This window comes from Liolophura sinensis, chromosome 6 (assembly GCF_032854445.1).
Source record: "Liolophura sinensis isolate JHLJ2023 chromosome 6, CUHK_Ljap_v2, whole genome shotgun sequence".
NCBI lineage: Eukaryota > Metazoa > Mollusca > Polyplacophora > Chitonida > Chitonidae > Liolophura > Liolophura sinensis.
In genome coordinates this window covers 17,306,845-17,330,628 of record NC_088300.1, presented here as the reverse complement: position 1 = coordinate 17,330,628, position 23,784 = coordinate 17,306,845, and the positions used below count along the sequence as shown (strand labels likewise).

General features: G+C 40.0%; 2 protein-coding genes across 5 annotated transcripts in view; one reads left to right on the top strand and one right to left on the bottom strand.

Annotated features, from left to right (window-relative positions):
• The window catches only part of LOC135468099 (rRNA-processing protein FCF1 homolog), a 44,506-nt gene extending 40,288 nt beyond the window's left edge, over positions 1-4,218 (top strand). For all 4 annotated transcript variants that reach the window (XM_064746158.1, XM_064746160.1, XM_064746157.1 and 1 more), the window contains 4 exons: positions 917-989; positions 1,234-1,321; positions 1,838-1,932; positions 2,235-4,218. In XM_064746158.1, coding sequence (XP_064602228.1) covers positions 917-989; positions 1,234-1,321; positions 1,838-1,932; positions 2,235-2,283 — 305 coding nt within the window. In that variant the 3' untranslated portion in view covers positions 2,284-4,218. The remainder of the gene's footprint in view (positions 1-916; positions 990-1,233; positions 1,322-1,837; positions 1,933-2,234) is intronic.
• A 636-nt stretch (positions 4,219-4,854) lies between these two features.
• Positions 4,855-10,821, bottom strand: LOC135466955 (leucine-rich repeat-containing protein 74B-like). The gene is made up of 10 exons (XM_064744709.1): positions 10,727-10,821; positions 10,065-10,243; positions 9,588-9,695; positions 9,102-9,195; positions 8,774-8,823; positions 8,434-8,515; positions 7,887-7,972; positions 7,064-7,258; positions 6,422-6,517; positions 4,855-5,754 (listed from the first exon to the last, which is right to left on the bottom strand). The coding sequence occupies exons 1-10, from the start codon at positions 10,812-10,814 to the stop codon at positions 4,855-4,857; spliced, it is 1,878 nt and encodes a 625-aa protein (XP_064600779.1). The 5' UTR covers positions 10,815-10,821.
• Between the last annotated feature and the right edge of the window lie 12,963 nt (positions 10,822-23,784).

Genomic DNA, 23,784 nt, shown 5'->3' with positions numbered 1-23,784 from the left:
TCCAATTGAAAACCTGTGGAATATTATCAAGTTCAAAATGGAGAACCACAAGCCCCAAAACAAAGCAAATTTGTTCGAATTTTTGCAACAGGAATGGGCTGCTGTGACCGCAGGGCAATGTAACAAACTGGTGGAGAGCATGCCAAGGCGCATGGCTGCAGTCATCAAAAACAATGGGCATGCAATCAAGTACTAACTCCCGTGGAATGAGAGTCATGTGACTACGTGACTAGGAGACAGGAGAAAAAATTGAATGCCAAAATGTTTTTGAGAATACAGTTGCCACATCTACAGATGTATGAACTTAAGTGATTTTGGTCATTGTCAAGAAAGTCATAGAGAACTGATAGATATCACCTCTTAAATAAAACCCTTATGAACTATTTCCGTTTTCATCACTTTCTTTGCCCAAACAAATGTTCCTTCAGTTGTGCAAGGTTTTAAAATGAACAAGAAATGGGAGAAAGCAAGGGTGGTCTAATAATTTTTTCCATGACTGTATATTGTTTTCTGTCTGATGTGAGAGCTAATTATAAATGATGGTAGATCATTTCGTTTTTCTGTGCAATTCTCTGTATTAAAGTTGACTTAAGTTGAATTGGATAAGAATTTGAAATGAGTTTGAAATGAATAATTTTGGAGTTAATATTGCCAACATCAATAAACCAGTGTTATGTCGTGGTAATTCTGTTAGAGTGTGAACTTCTGGAAGTGTAAACCGTAACAGATTTATATGAGAAACTGGATAATCAGTCCATGCTACTCACAATCCGTTAATTGTGTTACTCAAAACAGTCAGAGCATTTATATACATGTAGAAGTTAACTGGCTGTATCTCCTTTTTGCACTGTTTGTTTGAATTCTATGTTAAATAATGTATCAAATGTTGAATAAGATTGTTTTTTGTTCCATTCAGGTATACCTTATATAACAGATTGTGTGATGGCTGAATTAGAAAAACTGGGAAGTAAATACAGAGTAGCTTTAAGGTAAGTCAAAAAAACTGCCCAGTTTATGTAGATGGGTAAAAACTGATAGTGAATATTAAACTAAGATGAGCCCTTCCAGTAACACTTGCATATATGAATTTTAAAGTTAAGCATAAATTCTGAGATATTTTTATGTGTGCTCTTATAAATGTAAATAATATAATTATGAAATTATCTCTGCGTGTACGTTATGTAAGAATGATATTAATACATATATACATGCATTATGATGATATATTTTCAGAATTGTGAAGGATGACCGATTTCAGAGGTTGCCATGTTTACACAAAGGCACCTACGCTGATGATTGCCTGGTTCAGAGAGTTACTCAGGTAGGGCACAGAGTGTATCCCGTTTCAGGCTCACCCAAGTTACATATACATGTACTTGTCAACAATAAATGGAAATTTTGTAAGGGGCGATAACTCTGTCCAAGTTTGGCAAAGTCCTCAGTTGGTTATCAGAGTATACTGTAGCTGCACAGCTTTACCAAATCATTGTAAATTACTGTGAGAAGGCATGATTTCTTGGTTATCAATTTATATGGTACACCTCATAGCTCCTTCATGCATTGTTTACATATACTTGTATACATCTGAATGATTGGTTCAGTTTGATTGGTTTGTAATATTTATGCATTACATCTTTTGTTATTTATTTATTTATTTGATTGGTCTTTTACACTGTGTGCAAAAGTATTTCACTTATATGATGTCGGCCAGTATTTGGGTGGGAGGAAACTGGCAGAGGCCGGGTGCAACCTGTGACCATCCGTAGGTTTCTGACAGAGCTTCCAATGTAGGTCTTTTGTCTGATATCACCCTATTAATCTTTTGTATGCTTTGCAGCACAAATGTTACATCGTGGCCACTCATGACAAGGATTTGAAGAGAAGGATACGTAAGATACCAGGTGTTCCCATCATGTATATTGCACAACACAGGTTAGTCTGTGAATTTGATTGTATTACAGCCCTTAAGAGTCAACTACAGGCTTCGCCCAAAAACACTTAGCCATTAACATGTAATTCTGACGACTGCGCAAGATGTTGGGGATAAACATAAACTCATCTCTGAAATAATTTAGTGGTCAGTGGATATTGGACTTTATGATGCATGACTCTTGTGAAACTTTCTTTAAGATTGACTCATCTATGAACTTTTACCTGAACAAACTTTATGTGAGATGGATAGATACCTGAAGTATCACCTCATGGTAATGACAAATGTGTTTTTCACATTTCAGGTATTCCATAGAGAGGATGCCGGATGCTTATGGAGCTCCTAAAGTCTGACCAGATTTATGTTGTGAAGAGTGACTATTATCACACACTGGCACCTGGCTAGTAAGAAAACTGTAGCTTGGCCAGTTTTAGGCATGGACTATCAGAAGTTGGGCACCAGTTCTGATGTTCATATTGATGGATGATATACATTCTGGTGGACACGACTTTGATGTACACACTGATGATCATCATTTCAGATGTACACACGGATGGGTGCCACTTACATGTATGGTGTACACACTGATGGGCACTGCTTACATGCATAATGTACACACTGATGATCATCATTTCTGATGTACACATGGATGGGTACCACTTACATGTATGGTGTACACACTGATGGGCACGGCTTACATGTATAATGTACACACTGATGATCATCATTTCTGATGTACACATGGATGGGCACCACTTACATGTATGATGTACACACTGATGGGCACTGCTTACATGTGTAATCATGATCACTGATGATCATCGTTTCTGATGTGCACACGGATAGGCACCACTTACATGTATGATGTACACACTGATGGGCACTGCTTACATGTATAATGTACACACTGATGATCATCATTTCTGATGTACACATGGATGGGTACCACTTACATGTATGGTGTAAACACTGATGGGCACCGCATACATGTATAATGTACTCACTGATCGTCATCATTTCTGATGTACACACATATAGGCACCACTTACATGGATGATGTACACACTGATGGGCACCGCTTACATGTATAATGTACACACTGGTTGTCATTATTTCTGATGTACACACTTCAGAGCACAACTTACATGTAAAATGTACACACTTCTGAGCACAACTTACATGTAAAATGTACACACTGATGGTACCAAGTGTATGTAATGCCAGCAACCAGCAGATGGTTGTGGGTTTCCCCTGGGCTCTGCCTCCCACCATAATGCTGGCCGCCGTCGTATAAGTGAAATATTACGATCCTCCGCAGGTTTCATTCATGATGATGTGCACACTGATGGGCCCCACATATGATGTACACATTGATGGGCAACATATATGATGTACGCATTGATGGGCACCACATATGATGTACACATTGATGGGCAACATATATGATGTACACCCGGATGGTCTTCGTTTATGATGTACATACTAATAATGGGCACCACTTACATGTATGATGTACACACTGATGGGCACACATATGATGTACACATGGATGGGCACCACATATGATGTACACACTGATGGGCACCACTAATGATGTACACACTGATGGTCACTGTGAGTTCAAGTCCAGCTCACGCTGGCTTCCCTAAGTGGGAATGTCTGACAGCAACCCGCAGCTGGTTGTGGGTTACCCCTGGGCTCTGCCCGGCTTCCTCCCACCATAACGCTGGCCGCTTTCGTATAAGTGAAATATTCTTGAGTATGGCGTAAAACACCATTGAAATCAAAATGTACACACTGATGGAAAAGAGTTTCTCTGATATCATGGAAACAAAAACAATATAATTATGGTCACTTACCCACACTGTAGAATTCATATATTCTGTTAAAAAGTGATGGTTTTGCCAGATACAACCTTTGCCTTTTTTTGAGGTAAGAAATGCATTACACCTTTTCAACTTGCACAAAAATCTTGAAAGTATTGGCAGAATTGTGTTTGAGTCTATACAGTGCATGTATGTATGTCTGCTTGATTAAATCGCAGAGTAACTCGGCCTCTTGAAGTGTTCTAGGGAGATTTCTTAATTTTGGGTGACTACATGTACATAAACCTGGTCATTAGCAGGGCTGATATATAGATGAGATGAGAGACTAAATAATGATATTGACAGTATTATCGTCATTTGGGGTTGTTTTCAGCTTCAGAAACTGCAATCTCCATTAATGCTAATGCTTTTAATAAAACCAATTTCATCCACTTATCTACATAATGTTGCCTTCACTATTTGGTGTGCATTCATTTAACAAACATGTAAGTACTAGTCAGTCTAAAACTACCTAGGGGTTACACCTCTGTTAAGCAGTGGCCTGCCAATGGCCGTTTTGCGGCGATATCATGTCACAAGTCATTTTACTGTTCTAACTAGATTTATTTATTGATTTGATTGGTGTTTTACGCCGTACTCAAGAATATTTCACTCCTACGACGGGCAGAGCCCGGGGGAAACCCACAACCATCCGCAGGTTGCCGGCAGACCTCACGTACGGCCGGAGAGGAAGCCAGCATGAGCTGGACTTGAACTCACAGCGACCGCATTGGTGAGAGACTCCTAGGTCATTACGCTGCGCTAGCGCGCTAACCGACTGAGCCACGGAGGCCCCCGTTCTAACTAGAAAACCTAGTAGAGTAGAACACTGTACACTCCTGGTCACCTTATCTACTGACCACACCAATAATTCTACAACGTCACAAGATGAAAAATAGGAGAATAGAAGGAGACATCACTGAGAACCTGGTTTGTAGTTCTGTATCAGTGAACGTAGCCTGATATTTGGGACAGTATCTCTGGAGAGCCTAGACAACTGGTATTCCATTCACGAGAATAGATTTTGTATATCTACACTGACAGGGTGTCCGTAGTAGGTTAAGCAACCTCCCTATCACTAGTACGTGACACAACATCTCTTTCACTAGAACGCGAAGCAGCTTCTCTTTCACTTGCACGTGAAGCAGCCTCCCTTTCACTAGTACGTGACGTGGCCTCCCTTTCACTTGCACGTGAAACAACCTCCCTTTCACTAGTACGTGAAGTTGCCTCCCTTTCACTTGCGCGTGAATCAGCCTCCCTTTCACTTGCGCGTGAATCAGCCTCCCTTTCACTAGCACGTGAAGCAACCTCCCTATCACTAGTATGTGAAGCAACCGCCTTTCCACTAGTACGCGAAGCGACCTCTCTTTCACTAGCACGTGAAGCAACCTCTCTTTCACTGACAGGAGAATCAGTTGTCTCTCTTTCACTAGACGGACTCGCCTTTCCTATGTTCTCAATACCTATGCCATCGGGATTTTTTTCCGTTGTTTCCTTTGCAACATTGCTTTCTCTACCTGTGTCTTGCTCCGAGTCATTGATTTCATTCAGTTTATTTTGTTCAGTTTCTTCCTTTTGGTTAACTTCGTCTTCACTGTCACCACCCGGGCTATTTTCATCCTCAGAATTTTTGAGACTTGCTGCTAACGTCCCGACAGCTCTGTTTTCACTTTCATCCCCATCTCGGCTTTGATCGTTCGTCTGTTCGGCCGCCGCGTTCTTGTCGGTCTGATCTCTTACGGTTGCACCCACATTTCTATCGCCCTCTCCGCTCTCTCCCTGGCTGTCATCCACCTGTCTAGGTGCTGTTGTTTCCTCCCCGTCTGGGTTGACCGCTCCCACAAATTCTGGTTTGATGATGCGGATTTTGGACTTGAGACCGTAGATCGCCTTAAATTGTCTGCTTTGTTGGATTTCTTCGACAACGTTGAGAAACTCTTGCGAAACGCAAACATCCTATTGGTTAAAAAAAATAGGAAGAAAAGCGAGTCTTTATGATCTGGGGGCAAGACATGGCCAAAAATGTGGATGTACATATAATATGAGTAACATAACCCTCCGAGACGAACTCGGTCCAAGTGGTGTACTCTTTGTTCTAGTTTGTTTCTATATACTGTATTTAACCTGAAATTTGGTGTGAAAAATGACCTTTCACAGGCCTAAAAAAGGAAATTTAAATTTTTTTTTGATGTTCACTAAAGTGGCCGTACAAGGTGGATGAATCAGTTAGAATCAAGTGAAACCTGTCACTTGAAAAATGCTAAACAGTTGTTGTAACGGAAGAGAACGGTGTGTGTGTGTGTTTTTTTTTTTTACACGGCTTGGAACCGACATGTGTAGGGGTGAAATTTCCTCTATTATATACGCAGTTAGTGAAGGATTCTTGCCCTTTGTGTGGGATAACAGGTAGCATTTTCAATGAAGATGATGATGAACTGCGACTGTATTGTACATTGCATTTGGCGGGAAACCAAAGTCCCAATCACGCTTGGGAGACCAAAGTTGATCCGATTGTTGCATGTCTTCATGACATGAGTATGGAATGTCAAGAGGTACAACGTAAAACAGTAGTTATGAATAGTTATGATGCGAATCTGGCATAGTATTTAGCTGTAATAGTTACCTTTAGATCGAGAAGACGAAGTGCCCCGGTCTCATTCCGGTTGATTGCCTCCACAAGGGCCAGGGGACTTGGCAGTTGGAACGAACTCACACCTATCTGTAAGAACAGCGCCGTAATGCTTCATCGTACGCTTAACTCCTTTGTACATGTATATATTGACTTCAAGAATGGTCATTTTATACAACATGCGATCAAGCTTATGAGAGAAATAAACCACCAAACTTACACTTGCGCCAAAGAATGTTATATTTCTGCTGACGTTTGTTTGTGTTTCTGCAACTTTACAGAATAGGTTATTCAGTGGGGTTGGACGACAATTTGTGCACAGATTGGCCTTAGGGTTAGGACCAGTCCACCCAATTTTATTGATGACCCACAATTTCTTTTAAGAGATTCCTCATTACTGCGAGATAGAAGACAAAGATCATTGTCTCTTTGTAATGAGGAAATTTCTAATCTAAGCCGGAGCGGAGGTTTGCACTCTCTGAATGCCTTCTAGTTGTCAAAGCATTCATACATTTTATCATGTGGCCTATGCTATAATAGTTCAGTAGATCTAATCCCTATAGATCTCAACATAAAGCCTTAAAATTTGGATTTGAAATTTTGCCAAGTTACCTATAATACCTGCTTAAGTCTGACCTTAAGTATTTCGAGCCCATCATTAGCTGCTAAACCCGCGGCCATGTCCCGGACGGCAGTGTCCGTGATCCTGTTGTTGGACAGATCTAATTCCTTCAGTGTTCGATTGCCCGCCAGAGCCTGCCCCATAGCAGAACCACCATCATTGCCGAAACCATTGAATTCCAACCGTAGCACCTTTAGGCCAACATTTTCCTGACAATGTAAGATATTTAATTCAATTTTTTGTGTGTCTTCCAGTGGCTCCTTTACAATGGCAAGAGATGTTCCTAGGCCAAAAGAAATGAATTGAACGTAGATATGAGTAACGACAGGCTTCACTAAACTAGTGAGAAATAATGCCAAAAACACATTTTGCACAACATGATCATGTATTGCTAACTTTCGGAGAATGCTTTCCCCATCATCAGATAAAGTGGCAATTGTCACTTTCTTATTACTCAGTAGAACTGAACGTATATCTACATCCCATGCAGTCTGTTAAATAAGGCATCAAGGTGCATATGCATGGGCAGAGTGAGGTATTTTTTTTTTTTTTTTACATTTTTACGGTTTTCTTCACCCGTATTACCGTTATCGCATTGGTGGAGCATATCAGATCCGACAGTTCTGGAACCGTCCGATTTATCTACCACCGACTGACGACAGGTTAAAATTTCGTTCTTAGTGGTTGTTCAAGCAAGCAGTTGTGCTGGACCACTGACTGTCAACAAGGAGATATCACCCTGATTGTAATCTTGGAAGTGACGTTAAACTCCAATCAGACAAAGAAATAAACGCTTATACTGTCATTGTTAAGTAGTGCAGTCCACGGCTCCCTTACCTTAACAGCGTTAGCTATTGCTATCGCTCCCTTGCCTCGGATTTGATTCCAGCTAAGGTCCAGTAGCTCAAGACTGTCATTGGATGCTGTGAAGTAGTGATCAGGTTTGGTGTGTCACGAAAACAAGAATCGATGTCATTTTGCAAAGATCAAATAGTTCTTGTTCATGCAATACCCTTGCTGAATGTACCCAATCTGATAAAAACATATCCCAATACATAACTTCCCATCGACACTGTAGCGCTTGCGATCTGCCGGTGGTCGTGGAATTTACCCGGGTTCTGTCCAGTTTTCTCCCACCATAATGCTGCGTGCCGTCGTATAAATGAAATACTCTTTAGTAGGGCGTAAAATACCAATTAAATAAACAAATCGACCCTGAAGCATGTAAATCTGGGAGCATCATTACCAACAGGACTTCCCACAGTACAAGGACTCTTGCAAATAGGATATAGACTATCAAATGGCTGTAGATATGACATTAACCACCCAGATTGAAATATACCAAGTATAAGCGAGATAAATACAATCGTACTCAATTACTGACCTATCTCGGGACCGAGCACTTTTCCACTATGTTCCCCAAAGTCGTTTTTTGACAAAATCATCTCTTTCAGGTGTTTGTTCTCCTGTAGACAGAGCAATGTGATAATTTATTAATGTAAAGATTAATATTATATGTAAACATGAATATTAAAGAGTATTGCGACTTACATGTACATGCAAGATTCTCTGAGCGGAAAGTGCCGGTATAATCAATTTACACCATAAAAGACTCAATAAAGTTGTATACATACGACCATTAACAATTTTACACAGCCATCTCTACTTCCTTGATGAGTTCGAAAGGAAGTAAATTCCTAATGTAAGCCCAATAAAACACTTACCTTTAGAACTTGAGCAAATATATCCGCATCGATGTCTGTAAACTTGTTCTCTGAAAGATAATATGCAATATTTCAGGTGGCTAATAATGATAATACACACTTTGTCTTTCAATACTCCTACTTTAGCAGTGAGTTTTACAGGCTGTTTTGTCCGCAGACTGAAACGTACATGCACGCTGCAGACTTACTATACCTACATAAACGAGGACTTTTTTCTGATGGCTTATCGAGAACTGCTCACTTTTTAATGACGGTCTGATTTAATTGAAAGAATGGACAAATATTGCATTTTTCACTGAATGTATCTGGATTAAATTCGGTCCATTACCTGAGACATTAATGTGTACGATGTAGAAGTTGCCCAGAAGAAGATGCTTGACCATCTGTGCCCCGTGGTGGCCGATCTGATTATTGGCTAAATTCTGAAAGGCAGATGTGTTTATAAACTCTCAAACGGCAATGTACACGAATGAAATATCATACATTGGAAAGCAGGACAAGTAAGCATGCAGTTACTAGATTTATTTACTAGCATTTATTTCATTGTTGTTTTACGCTGTACTCGTGAATATTTGACTTGTACGACGGCGGCCAGCATTATGATGAAAGGTAGAGCCCAGGGAAAACCCATGACTATCCGCAGGTTGCTGAATACCTTCCCACGTACGGCAGGAGATGCCAGCATGAGCTGGACTTGATCTCACAGCGAGCGGCAAGAGAAAATGAAAACATCACTACCTGCGACATGCAAACATTTTTGGGACCCTGGTTAAGACGATTTAGACATTTTATTGCAGACAAGATGAACATTTACCACATGTGTGATGTAGTTACTCTCCAACAGGGCTCCTACTATACTCCGCAGTCCCTCAGCACCTATACTGTTACCCTCCAGGTCAACTGACGTCACGGACGAATCCAGCTGATGACGGAAACAGGAAAGTGTGACGTCACATTTTAGATAGATCTTACAAGTTGAGATGATATTACTAGTGTCAATGAATCAAGGCTTAAAATCTAATAAGTTAAATAAGATAAACATCAGTTTCAGCCTAAATTTCTCTTGGAGAAATAAACAACGGTATAGTGTGACACAGAGTTCTAACTGCAATCACTGCCTGTCACTTGGTGTCACATGGAAGTATTGCTAGGCTTGTGTTGTGTTGTTATAAATCTTTAAGGCCTTAATTCTATAGCCCTAAAGATAGATTCCGTTTAGCTCGTGTTTCAGACATTCATAAAACCTTTATTTTACCATGTGTATAAACCAGTGTCTTGGTGAATGACTTACCAGTAATGGCACAGCAAGAGCAGCCGCCCCTTTGGGACCCAGAGAGTAATTCCTCAGCTCGACAGAGGCCTTACCCGGTGCCCTGAGGAAGGCACCCACGGGACATACCCCTAGTCGCTTACACTCCTTCTCATACAGAACCTTCATCACTTCTCCCACAGCCAGGTGCCTCGGCTTATCTACAAACGGGTATTAGCTAAGTTATTGTGCCCATATTATTTAAAGAATAGCTTTAAAACTTCGTGCAGCATGTTTGCCCACTCCTTCTTGATCTGATTTAAATATTTATTTACCGCCCTCCTATATGATTGGTGTTCTACGCTGTACTCCAGAACATTTCACTTATACGACGGCGAGCAGCATTATGGTGGGAGGAAATCGGCAAGAGTCTGGGAAAAACCCATGACCGTCCGCACGTTGCTGGAAGACCCTCCGATGTACGGCTGGAGAGGAAGCCAGCATGGACTGGACATTAACTCACACTGAACGCATTAGTGAGAGGCTCCTGTGCCATTATATGTACGCCAGAAGGGTTGCTAGCATGCTGTGCTCTGTTTGCCTCACCCATAAACCTAACCGACATTCTGCACCTGTAGATAAGCACTGTGTTCTAGAGGGTACAGCGGAAAATAACAACCTAAAAAGGAATGAAAAAATCGCACCAATACTTTCCGTCTCCGAAAAATCGGATCGGCCCAAGTTGTCACTTTGACTGGGCGGGAGATCATCTTGTTCGTGGAGACAATCCATAGATGAAGATTCGAATCCACAAACCAGCAGTTCTTCTTTCGTGAACCGAACTTAATCTCTACCTCTTCTCAATCGCACCACATACCAATTTGTTTTACATGTAAACATTTAAAGGCTCCAGTGATTTAAAACGTCACGTTATAGACATAGCCTATATATGAGCCTGTTTCCACCTCGGTTCTATTAGGAATTCTTTATTATATTGCTGTCTGGCTAAGTAAGGTGGTATATCAGATTTCTCAGCCGCGTCTCCTGTAGTTAAGTAGAGGTGATTAGCTGGTTGGCCTGCTTGTCAAATCGAACACTGTGTTCCCATTATGTTGTTTACCGGCCACTATAAGCTTACAGCACCATATGCCTTACCCAAACCAGCGTCACCTGAACCCTGGTGGGCCCGCACGCTACAGCATGTCAAGGGTAGAGCACATGACGATTGATCTGTCAGGATAAATAGATCTAGGCCTACACCCACACTGTGCCCGTATAATTACATTATGTTCAGGGTAATTTAACTTCACAGTAGGTTTGTTTGAGATAGATTTGTAGATTGGGCAGTATATTGGGTGGGCATAAAAAATTGGCCGTACTTTGACACTCAATATCTCCGAAACCCTCTTACGTCAGCTTCTAAAAATTTACACACTCAAAAGCCATTATGTCAATTTCTGTTCATGGGACCAAAATGAAAATAGAGTCAAAACCGCATGTTCCGGATTTCAAAATGATGTTCTACCTTGCTATACTTGAAAAGGTGATCAATTGGTTCTTCTCTTATCTTCTCGGTAGACGGCGCGCAAACGTTTCTTCCATGAACTGAGTCCCGAATCTCCTCAAGAGTAATTTTTTCCAGCAGTCCTTAATGCGTGTCACACAAATGCAGTGATTCTAATCATGACACCTGACAGGTGATGCAGTGTGGGTCACCGGAACGTGCGTTTTTGAGGCTATGTTTTCATTTTAACCCTGTGTACAGACTACTCAAGCTGTGACCTTGAAAATTGGTCAATGTATCAACAAAATCATGCCATGTGAATGTCTAAAGTTTGAAAAGGTTTGAACAAAGGATATTGGAGCGATGCAGCATCAAATTACGGCCCATTTTTTATGCCCACCCAATATATATGCACGTCCTTGACTTCATAACTACCTAGGCTCATATCTTTTATCAGGTTCTAAAACAAACAGTCCGACATTAGGTGGCCTAATGGTAATAGCGTCCGCCTCGAAGTAGGGAGAACCGGGATCAAAACCGGGTCTAGTCATACCAAAGATGGCATTTGCTGCGGCTTCGCTTGGCACTCAGCACTGAAACGTTAGGGCACGGAAAAATAACTGGTTGGCCTGGTGTCAGTATAATGTGACTGGGTGAGGTGTCATGTCTGGTGTCTTCAGCATGATGCTTCAGTGGTGCCAGGAATTTGGCGGCGAGGATCCACCCTCCCACAAGGAGGCACAATATATGTACATACACTTAATGACTCCTCGTTGTCATATGGTTGAAAAATTTATATGTACGACGTATAACCACAAGCATACATACATACAAACAGTCCGTCTAGATAATGCAATTAATTTTTGGAGCATACAGTGTCTGTACCAAAGGCTTGAAATAAAATCCCAGTTTCTCCACCAAGAACTTGTTTTTTTAGCTTAAAACATACGCATGATGTGATCTTTCATATAATTCATCAGGCTGCAATCAACCACATGTATTAGAGGAAACAACACCATACAGTCACGTGTACCTTTCAGTCTAGGTCACAGCAAACTTATGTCTAGCTGATGCACCATTTCATATTTTATCTATGCCTGTTTGAAGTGAGGTCACCATGGTATAACCTCTAGGATAATGGTTATAGGACATGTATGTCTTGGCAAACAATCTTCCGTTTTTTCAAAACGCTCACAAAACTCTGACAAATCTTTGGAACAAAATAAAAGTACAAAAATTTATGATATAACATCTGCCTATAGTGTCTGTGTGGCAATACTGTCCATTCAGTGTTTCTAACACTCTTAAAGGGATACAGAATCTATTCTGATTGTTGTGAGAGATAGGCAAGTTCGGGCTATGCCTTGCATAAACTGCAAGATGTCGCCAAGGAAACCCTATCTCCATTGTCAACCAATCAGCGTCGATTCTGTGTCCTTTTAAAAGCTGGTGCAAATATTGGGTCCATTTCTGGAAGTGCGCGTGTGGAACTTTCATGGGAATTTGGTGTGTATTTCTGTGGTAACCAGGTGCAGTCGCGTTAAACTACGGCGATGATCAAAGGGATTGCGAGAACGAACAGCCATGTTGAAACAATTATGGTCCCATACCAGCCAATGTTGGCATGGTTCATACTCCCTACAGCACATGAGCCGCTCTCTATACACGCTTTACATCGCTGCCACACACATAGGCTCGTTTAAGCTTACCCTCACTGCTAGTGTCCTTGCGCTGACCTATAATCAGCATACTAACATAAAACTGTGTCAAATGATTGCTAGAATGATGTTAAACAGACTCTCGATAAATACACTGCATGTTCATCAATTAGCCCGGTGTTAGTGGATGTATAGAAACAAAACGCTAAGACAGAGATTTTGTATTTTCGGACATCACTTACTGCCTCAACACCCTGACCTCAGTGACCTTGGCGTTGTTCAAGATTTCAGTACAAAATTTGCTAGTGGTAGCAGTGGTGTAAAACGAATGTAGGGAGCGACGCATGCGCAGTAAGGAGTATTGTATTGTTCCAAAATGGTTAAAAAGCTGCCAGAGACGCCAAAAATTATAGCATACCAGAGTGTTCACCGGCCTCCTCATCCGAGGAGCGATAGATGTCACTGGAGATATCCCATATGTCGTTGGAGGTAATGCTCGCGTTTCTCAACTCTGGTGTTTCCGTTTGAAAGATCGGCTGCTCGCGACGTCGTCTTCGCACTGTTCGTTGGGAGACCCGAGTTGACGACCTACCTTTTTGCTTGATGGGCTCCTATAAAAAGAAAACATTAGCCTTGTAGGTTACATAATGTATGCAAAGCTTAAGTCACTATGTCCTGGTTGGAGAAAGAAAAGTGTTTGCTCATTGATAGAAGTATATTGATAACTGCCATCGTGTAACTTACAATTTTTTTTGGAGGTGACTTACCTGTAAGCAAGACATAACGTTATGATCAAGAGCAAATGTATCAAGAGAAAATGACGATGAAAACACAGTTCACGATTAATTATTGTTCGTACCTGCACAAAGTCCGTCTTAAAGGCCATGTCTTATCTTCGTCGTATTGGGGATTTGAACTCTACATTGTTGACCCCCACTCTCACTGAAAGTTTAGAGTGCAGAAGGAGATGTTTGCAAGGTCTGACATCTATATGGCTATGGAAAATACTAAAGACAGTTGTATCACTACGGCACCTCAACTGATATTTCTGTTACTGAACCACCGACTTATCAATTTCTTGTCTTATGTTCTGTCAGTAACCAATACTGCTCAAACAATTAGGCTACAATCTCTATAGGTTCCAGAACTATAGGGGACATATGCCTTGAACAGAGTTGTCACGAAATGTCTCGTGAGATTGGCTTTGACCTTTGCGAGAAATAAACTTCTCGATGGCAATTCGTACCATACATAATTATGTACATGTACATCTCACATTGGGAGTTTTTGTCGAACTGGTGACCGAGTACACATCTGCATGTTGATCAACCAAAGATAAACAATCGCTCTTGTATGCAAGGGTACACTGAATTCAATGAGTTTTGTTACTGTGCTTTTGGTGTATTTAATCTAGGTAACCAGAGCTTCTTTATAACTGTGCTTGTGGTGTGCATTAACTGGTACTTTGTGTACTCACGTATCTGATGAAGTCAGTGGTCCATGTAATGTTTTGGAACAGAGCCAGGAAGTTATAATATTGCTCCGTTATGTCGCTCTGCGACTTTTATAGACAACGCTTATTTCTGACCAAAGTGGCCCAGATTTACAGACAGGCGTTTAGGAGATTTCGGACTTCTTTTAGTCGTAAATATAAAACACGCCAGAAGTGTGAAGTTGTGTCATAGTTTATTGAGAGGAAACAACAAACAATGCATCACTAATGTTTATTTATATCCTTTTTTCACTGATACACAACCGCTCTCTTTTTATAATCAACACCAACAGAAGCAGGGAAATCTTGGAAACTCTGCCCTCGGACGATATTGAACTTTCACTACTCGCGAAGTGAAACCATTATATAGTTTGCATTATCAGGTAAATAAAATCCGTAATTTACTTTATACTGGGGAGGTCTGTCAAGAACCTGTGGGTGGTCGTGGTTTCGTTTCCCGCGGTTTAGTCCACCAATAAGGCTGGCCGCCGTAGTATAAGTGAAATATGGCGTAGGGTGTAAAACACAAATCAAATAAATAAATAAATCGAAGCGCCATTAGACTGGAAAAGTAAGTAGATATGATAGTTTTGCATACAGCCTCTGATTACGCATCTTTTGTAACTCGGGTCCTAGGTGTTCTAATTTAAGTTCCTTTGCAAGAATATGAACTTTCAACATATCCATGTGTAGAGCTTGTGTTGTTGCGTGTCACTAACTAAAGGCAATTTTGGTAGCGAGTGTGAATGATGTTACTGACAGCTGAATACAGGCGACTCTCCACCAGAGATAGACTAAACTTTGGCACTTCTAGGACGAGACGTGGCAGAGTTGTCTCCCCTCTACCAGAAATTGAACAGATTTCTGTACGAGTCTGAGGGGAGAGTGAACCGAGACATCCATATTTGCTCATTAGAATATTGCGAAAGATTGAAAAACTTAGTGACTACACAGCTCATTCCGTGTTCCTTTTGATACGAATCTGTAACGCGAACTCTGCTCAAACCAGTATTTGTAGGATGAATTGTAGGCCTACTACGAGCCTATTTATAAGAAATCTGAGAGCACCCAAAGACAAGGACGTTTATGAAGGAAGATGAAGGATACGGTATGTCTGACTGAAGAATATATACATGGCCCTGAACGAAGAATACATTATATGCTGTGACGAAAAACTAGGTTATGCTGTGTGTGAAGGATGCACCCAGTTGTGTCTGAAGAATTCATATGCGCTGTGTCTGTAAGATATGATGTGTTGTACCAGGGATATTTTGCGCCATGACCAAACGATGTAGTGTACTTTGCTGACTGAAGAATGCAGTGTGCTGTTACTAAGGACACAATGTGTTGTGACTGAAGGATGCAATGTGCTGTAACTGAAGGATACAATGTGCTGTAACCTCAGGATACAATATGCTGTGATTGAAGGATACAATGTGCTGTGACTGAAGGATACATTGTGCTGTGATTGAAGGATACAATGTACTATGGCTGAAGGATACAATGGGCTGTGCTCTGACTAAGGGATATAATGTGTTGTGCTGTGACTGAAGGATACAATGTGCTGTAACTGAAGGATACAATGTGATGTGACTGAAGGATACAATGTGTTGTGACTGAAAGATACAAAGTGCTCTGCTGTGACTGGAGGATACATTGGGCTGTGACTAAAGCATATAATGTGTTATGACTGAAGGATATAATGTGCTGTGACTAAAGGATAGAATGTGCTATGACTGAAGGATACAATGTGCTATGACTGAAGGATGCAATTGACTGCACTGTGACTGAAGGATATAATGTGCTGTGCTATGAGTGAAGGATATAATGGGCTGTGCTGTGACTGAACTATACAATGGGGTTGTGCTCTGACTGAAGGTTATAATGTGCCGTTCTGTGACTGAAGGATACAATGGGCTGTGACTAAAGGAGACAATATGCCTATGATTGAAGGATACAGTGTGTTATGACTGAAGGATGCAATTGACTGCACTGTGACTGAAGGATATAATGTGCTGTGCTATGACTGAAGGATACGATGTGCTGTGACTGAAGGATTACAATGTGATGTGACTGAAGGATACAATGTGATTGTGACTGAAGGATACAATGTGTTGTGACTGAAAGATACAAAATGCTCTGCTGTGACTGGAGGATACATTGGGCTGTGACAAAAGCATATAATGTGTTATGACTGAAGGATATAATGTGCTGTCAATAAGGGATAGAATGTGCTATGACTGAAGGATACAATGTGCTATGACTGAAGGATGCAATTGACTGCACTGTGACTGAAGGATATAATGTGCTGTGCTATGACTGAAGGATACAATGGGCTGTGCTGTGGCTGAACTATACAATGGGTTGTGCTCTGGCTGAAGGTTATAATGTGTGTGCTGTGCTGTGCTATGAATAAAGGATACAATGTGCTGTGCTGTGGGCTGTGCTGTGAATAAAGGATACAATGTGCTGTGCTGTGGGCTGTGCTGTGAATAAAGGATACAATGTGCTGTGCTGTGACTGGAGGATACAATGGCTTGTGCCATGAACGAAGAATACACTATAACATTACCTTTGTTTTTGAAAACTCCCTTTGTGAGAATCCAGAGTCTTAATATAACCTAAAACTTAGTTTTTGAAGAAACCGGACTGTGAGTTATAGCAGCATAAAATTTGCTTTCCGGAGAAACTAGGGTAAACTTTATTTTTCTTATAAGAAGAATTAAGATTTAAAATAAGTGCGCTATATATTGATAATCTATATTGAAACTAATTTGGCTACAGAATTTTAAAAACAATAACAACGATAGACTGAAATAAAGAGCAGATTTAGTTTAGTTTTCGAGACTTACCTCCTTTGACCACATGAAGTCATGAGGAAGCATGGAAACATGAAATGCATAATTTATGCCACATTTTACCGTATTTAAGCATACAATGTACAAATATAATATATATATAATATATATATATTATATATATATATATATATATATATATATATTCATATCAGAACTCAGCATACACAACGATAGATACATGTTTATCTTTAAATATTATTCTTTTAGTCAGTGTGGGTCTTTCGTAAGTTTCCTCCTCCATTAAACAAAACTTTGAATTACGTTATGATTTTTATCACCTATACCGTGGCAAATTGCACCAGTTAGCATTACTTCATCCAGACATGTAAACCCAATCAACGGCATACAAGTGGAATATTCTAAGACACATTTAGACCGAATAAGATTCTGTTCTATTCTGATCAGACGGACATGCAATCGTGCAGTTCATGTGGGAAACGATAGGTCAGTATACCTTGACGGCCAATTTTCGAACTGATTCCAAATATTAAAAAACAAATAGACTACGTAACTGTTTTATTGCTTTATACTTGTAATTTACTCAGTTGTAAACTTTACCTATTGATTAATGCATAAAACATTATTTTACCTTTAGTTTAGTGGTCAGGCTGATTATAGCATATCAACAGTGGTTAAAAACCAGACTGCAAATACACCCGGGACGACGCATATCGCAAAATGCTATTTTGTATATAAGTAATCGATGTCTCTCTATATTGATGTTTTGTGTTCTAACACAGCATCAGGTGCAATTCGATATTAAACTAATCCGGGGTTATCTCTGTCACCCTCATTCCTACAGGTGCATGCAAGTTATATATAAAGTTGCGCTTTACTTGCATGTCACGTTATCTTTGATTCATTAATCGAGGTGTGGAAAACAATGCTTTCTTTTGAAACTATGATTTCTTTTGAAATGCTTTTATTGCAACTCATTTCCCTGAGGCGTGTGTGTGTGTGTGTGTGTGTGTGTGTGTGTGTGTGTGTCCAGGATAAAAACGTTAAAAAATCTCTGCCTGATTGGTTATTATATAAATTCGGTATCTGGGTCGACACCGACAGTACTGCTTAAATACACTAATCCCGTTCATATTCTAGGTTTTCCACTTAAGGGAGCCTCATATAGCCAGTTACTGCCGAATGTAACGCTACGGAGTGTTTCTTAGATCCCCGTGTTCTTTCCCATCACGACTCTTATCCACTTTTCGAAAAAGCACATCGTAAACAGACCATAGCCAGAGGCAAGTCACAAGTGCTCCTAAATATAGATGATCGTGTCTCTGCGATACACGGGCTGTCATAGCTCGCACGGCAATTGTCCGACAGATCTCGAATCTCAGACTTATTCCCACGAAAGCCTTAACCTACACACACATACACACACACACACACACACAAAAAAGAAAAACATACATGATAAGATAAAAACAGTTAATACTCCCTAGATTGAAAACGTGACTTAACAGCAGGTGAGGAATTTAAAACTATGTTTTTTCGGGTTTCATTATCATTTTTTTGGTAAATGTATGTGGTACGGACGTGGATGAGTTGCAAACTTAAACCGACGCTCTTTGTATCCGGTTATGAAATGTTATTATCGCGTATAAGGAATATCATCATGTATTTAGGTATACTTATGTATACATACATATGCACGAATGCAAAATTATGTATGTTTGAGTTATTTAAAACAAAATAATCAGTTTTATCAGAAGATTAAATTATCCTACAACAAAGTCTAAAAATAAAATACTGTTGAACTTGTTAGTACTGAAAACGTGACTCAGAAACAAGAAACTGATTTTTTCGGACTGTCATTCGGATTGAAAGAAAACTGAAACAAAGGAACTTTTAACAATGTTTGTTTTTTTGTAAACCGAGATGAATGAGCAGTACTCATGAGTAAAACTTACTATAAGCGTGTGTGTATATACGGTCCTGAAACCATGGGGCTGCAATGAAGTACAACACGTGACCCAGATAAGAACCAAATACCTATGCCATTCTTCTGACAAGATACAGACTAGGGTTTGGTCAATATGTATAGTTTTAAGGAATGCCAAGTATGTAGAAATCGTGATGCAAAGTTTTTGTTGGAAAAAAGTAAAACAAAAAAACACAAAAAAACAAACAAACAAGAATAAAACTGATCAGGTAGTGTCACAAGCTGAGGCGCACGCATATTTCAAAATGCGAAGGACTGTCAAAAATAAGAACACCGTCACCAACAAAAAGAAGAACGCCGTCCTCGATCCCTGTAGAAACACCCATCGCACCTAAGAAGACAACATAGCGATGATAAAGACAATCAAGTGTATTTTATAAAGGTTAATTTAGAGTTCAGTGTATAATCGTAAACTAGTGTACCTAGTATACTTAACTGATCGGGCTTTCTCTTTCCCCTCTCGCTAGATTGTTACCCTGTTCGTTGAGAGATTATCCACCTGTCTCAGGTTTTCACCCGTAATTCTAAGGGATTTTGATTTGTTGATTTGAATTTAGCCCTACACTGCTTAAAATGATAGTGCATACTATGCGTTGTGAAGCATATTGTGTTATACAAGCCTTTACCTTGGTCTAAGAGCTTGCATGGGCTACACGGAGGTAATATGTAAACATGTTGTATAGGTTATAAGCTTTTATATACAATTTATTTTTGCATGACGTTATAAAGGTATATATTAAGTTGCTATATAAATGAGCAAACTGTTATACACAAGATTACATACTTGCTGTTCCATATGTATATCAGTCTAGAAGCTGTTATACATGTCTACATGCATCGCTTGTGAAAGTGCCAGTTTGCAACGGCCTTATGTAAATTCTTCTTCAATATATTAATGCCTGTAATATTCAAGTTCGCTTTTTACACCTTTCCTAATTCCCTTTAGCTTGAAGGCATGCACGGAGTAAATCAAAATGTACCAGACCTTGCTTTAAAATAAACAGTCAGAGGCGGATGAGTTGCTAACGGGGTATAAGTACATTTATGTTGGACGTATCATGACATCAAGTAACATAATGAGGTAGATTTTAAGTCGAAGAACAACAGACTTAATTAGTTGTTATTAATAAATGCATGCCACGCCTCAATGGTATTCAGTCTTTAAGGAAGTCATAAATATTGCACCTTTATCGTTGTTCGACTAAGCATTTATTCTGATTATCATGTTCACCATATAGCCGGCTATTTGAGCGTGAATTAGGGTCGTATGACTCTCACTGAAGTAGAACTAATGAACCCTAAGGTATGCTCAAATAGGCATTGCGGGTTTCGGTGTATATATGATCAGATATATGATACGGCAAATTTTGTTAATGTTCATGCGTTAGGTCAATATTGCACATAAACGTTATATCCTTCTTCTGTACGCCTGTCTTTGCCCCTGTGAGTGAGTGTTGTAGGTGCACTGTGGTAAAAGTTACAAGTTGGATAATCTGCTAGCGGTGTACGCACAGCGGTATAAACGTTTCTGGGGCCTCCGTGGCTCAGTTGCTTAGCGCGCCAGCGCAGCGTAATGACCCAGGAGTGCCTCACCAATGTGGCCGCTGTGAGTTCAAGTCCAGCTCATGCTGGCTTCCTATCCAATCGTACGTGGGAAGGTCTTGCAGCAACCTGCGGATGGTCGTGGGTTTCCTCGGGGCTCTGTCCGGTTTCCACCAACCAAACCGTCGTATAAGTGAAATATTCTTGAGTACGGCGTAAAACACCAATCAAATAAATAAATAAATAAATAAACGTTTCTCATTCATCAACCGAGTAAATCTCAACTAGTGACCAGGACCAGTCCAAACTTTGAAAAGACACGTTTCATCCGCACATGTAGCTATTTTAGACTGCATGTACGTATAGTCTTTTTCACATTCTTTACCAGGTTTTATACATGCTATATAACGTTGCACCATCACCAAGCTGTGTTGTAGGCTAATATGTGAACACTCAAAGAAAAAAGCTCGTTCGATGGCATTCCCTTCTTGTTGTTGTGAATTTATTGAAGTATTGTTTTGTGAAGATCTGGGCATGTTTCATGACAGCCTGCTTCAACCCGCAGGTTATAAAATCATTACTAGACAGAACCGGATTTGATGAAAACATCCGAATAAACAGCATGGAAAATCAACATGATTTATTGCAACAAAAATTGAAAATTTCCGCTTATTTTTTTTTCTCCACTCATCGTTTTAATTGTTTTGACACGAACAGAGAATAAATCTGACTAGAACCTTTTTGCAATGGCATAACTTTTGGAAGCTGTAAAGGTTCTATCCAATGTGTGTGATATCGACGATGAAGTCTTTTCTTGGTCGTTGAGAGGTCTGTGGCGTGTGAATACTAAAACACTAACCTTAACAAGTTATAGGAATTGAAATGTGTCTTTGGCTATACTTGTACCTAGAGATTTTCTCTAGGTTAGACTTATTCGTGGATCGTGTATCGATATAAGAGTAGAACAAGCGTGGGCCTTATATTAATGACAAGTTTATAATCTATCTTGTCCGGACTTGCCCTCGTGTATATCTCCCGGCAGTATAGACAGCATTTTATTATACAGCGCTTCTCACATTACATGTATATCAGCGTGGTTTGTACATGTACTCTGTGAGTTTATTGTTTCACAAGGAGGGTAGATTTGATTTGCTTGAGTTATATCAGATGTTTAAGTCCGACAGAGTTATATTGTGGCAAGTGTACAGGTGACGAGTAGAGTTTGCAAGGTTCAGGTGTAGAAAAGAATGGGTAAAGAATGAGGTTTAGAGGTTTGAGGGTTGTAGGGGTTAGATATATGAGGATTGGGGTCTGTGAGGTTTAGATGTGAGAGGATTGAGGTTTGTAAGGATCAGATATATGAGGATTGGGGTCTGCGAGGCTTAGATGTGAGAGGAATGTTGTCTGTGATGTTTAAATGTGAGAGGAATGTGGTCTGTGATGAGGAATAAAATGTCATGGGTTCCAGACGTAAAAGGAAGGGGGTCAGAGGATGGATTGTTAACGTTAAGATACGACTGTAAAGGAATCTGATAGTTTACGATTCGACATGAATTAAGGGTAACAGTTTACCCGGGTAGTTTACAGGTGAGGGAAGAAATTTGACAGGTTTTGATGTCACAAGAATTAAGATGTGAAAGTAGCCTAGTCGAGAGAAGAGGAAAGGGGTTTAAACCTGAGAGCGTGAATTGGCTATATACCAGAGATTTATGGCAAGCAATCCATGTTTACTATGATCAAAAAAATTTTCTGTATTTCCTAAGAATAACTCAGATTATTGCATTTCAGTATATATCAGGCCAACGCCTGTAGAATTTAAAGTGTTAAAATGTGTTTTTATTACTGTGACCTATTTTGAACGGTAACACTTACACAAACTATTCTCATATTTGTAAAAAGGTAATTATTAGGGCTGTTCTGTAGAATAATAGCAAAAATTGCATTTTCTACCAAACGTTTTTACCAAAATAGCGCGAGGAGATCAACTGTTATATATCGCCCTATCCATATAGCGTTATGGGTCTACATGGTTGTATTTATTTATTTGATTGGTGTTTTACGCTGTACTCAAGTACATGGTTGTACATCTTAAGAGTAACTTCCCAAATGGTGGATCGTACATCAGGGTAAAAATAACAATGCCAAGATAAGTTTAGCTCAGTACAACATATCAGGCCTCCATAGACGACAGTATCAACAGTCATTGTCTCTGGCATTCATAACTTCAACATTGTTCTCCAAATTTAGCACTTGTGACAAATGCAAAAAAAAAATAATCTGCCGAAGACATGTGCCACAAGAGTAGGTGTTATGTGTGAAAGAACTGTTGTAGTACAAGCTACTTGTGCCTAGGCGATAGGCTTATTTTAAGACGGTACTTATTTTTTTTATCACTCACCGATGTATAACACTTTCTCATCTTGTCTAATGGCCGTCATTTGGCCCTCCAGTACACATCAGCACTGTTTTATTTTCTGGCATTTCAACCATCTGTCCAACTCTCTAGTTGGCTTATCAATCAGTCCAGCATAGCATAAGGTTGTCTTTGTCGACTTATTTCGTAAAAATGTTGTCTCACTCCGAACTAAATTATCTCATTGTAACGAGTTTAAGTGACACAGTCAACGTGTGTAGGCACGGCTCTGCACCTGAACAGCTGATAGCAAATAAGGTTGTCTTAGCACAGGACCCTTCTTTTGCAGTACTTGACAGGAGACACGCACCAATCCCTGTGCTAACTTTTTATTGCCATATCTGTTT

What these genes read in the sequence shown, in the direction of transcription:
- LOC135466955 (XM_064744709.1), bottom strand. Translation starts at nt 10,814, where the DNA reads ATGGATTGTCTCCACGAACAAGATGATCTCCCGCCCAGTCAAAGTGAC. An exon ending in CGTACACATTAATGTCTCAG is followed by an intron (nt 8,824 to 9,101) that starts GTAATGGACCGA and finishes ATTATCTTTCAG; the next exon opens with AGAACAAGTTTACAGACATC. An exon ending in AGTGCTCGGTCCCGAGATAG is followed by an intron (nt 7,973 to 8,433) that starts GTCAGTAATTGA and finishes ACTACTTCACAG; the next exon opens with CATCCAATGACAGTCTTGAG.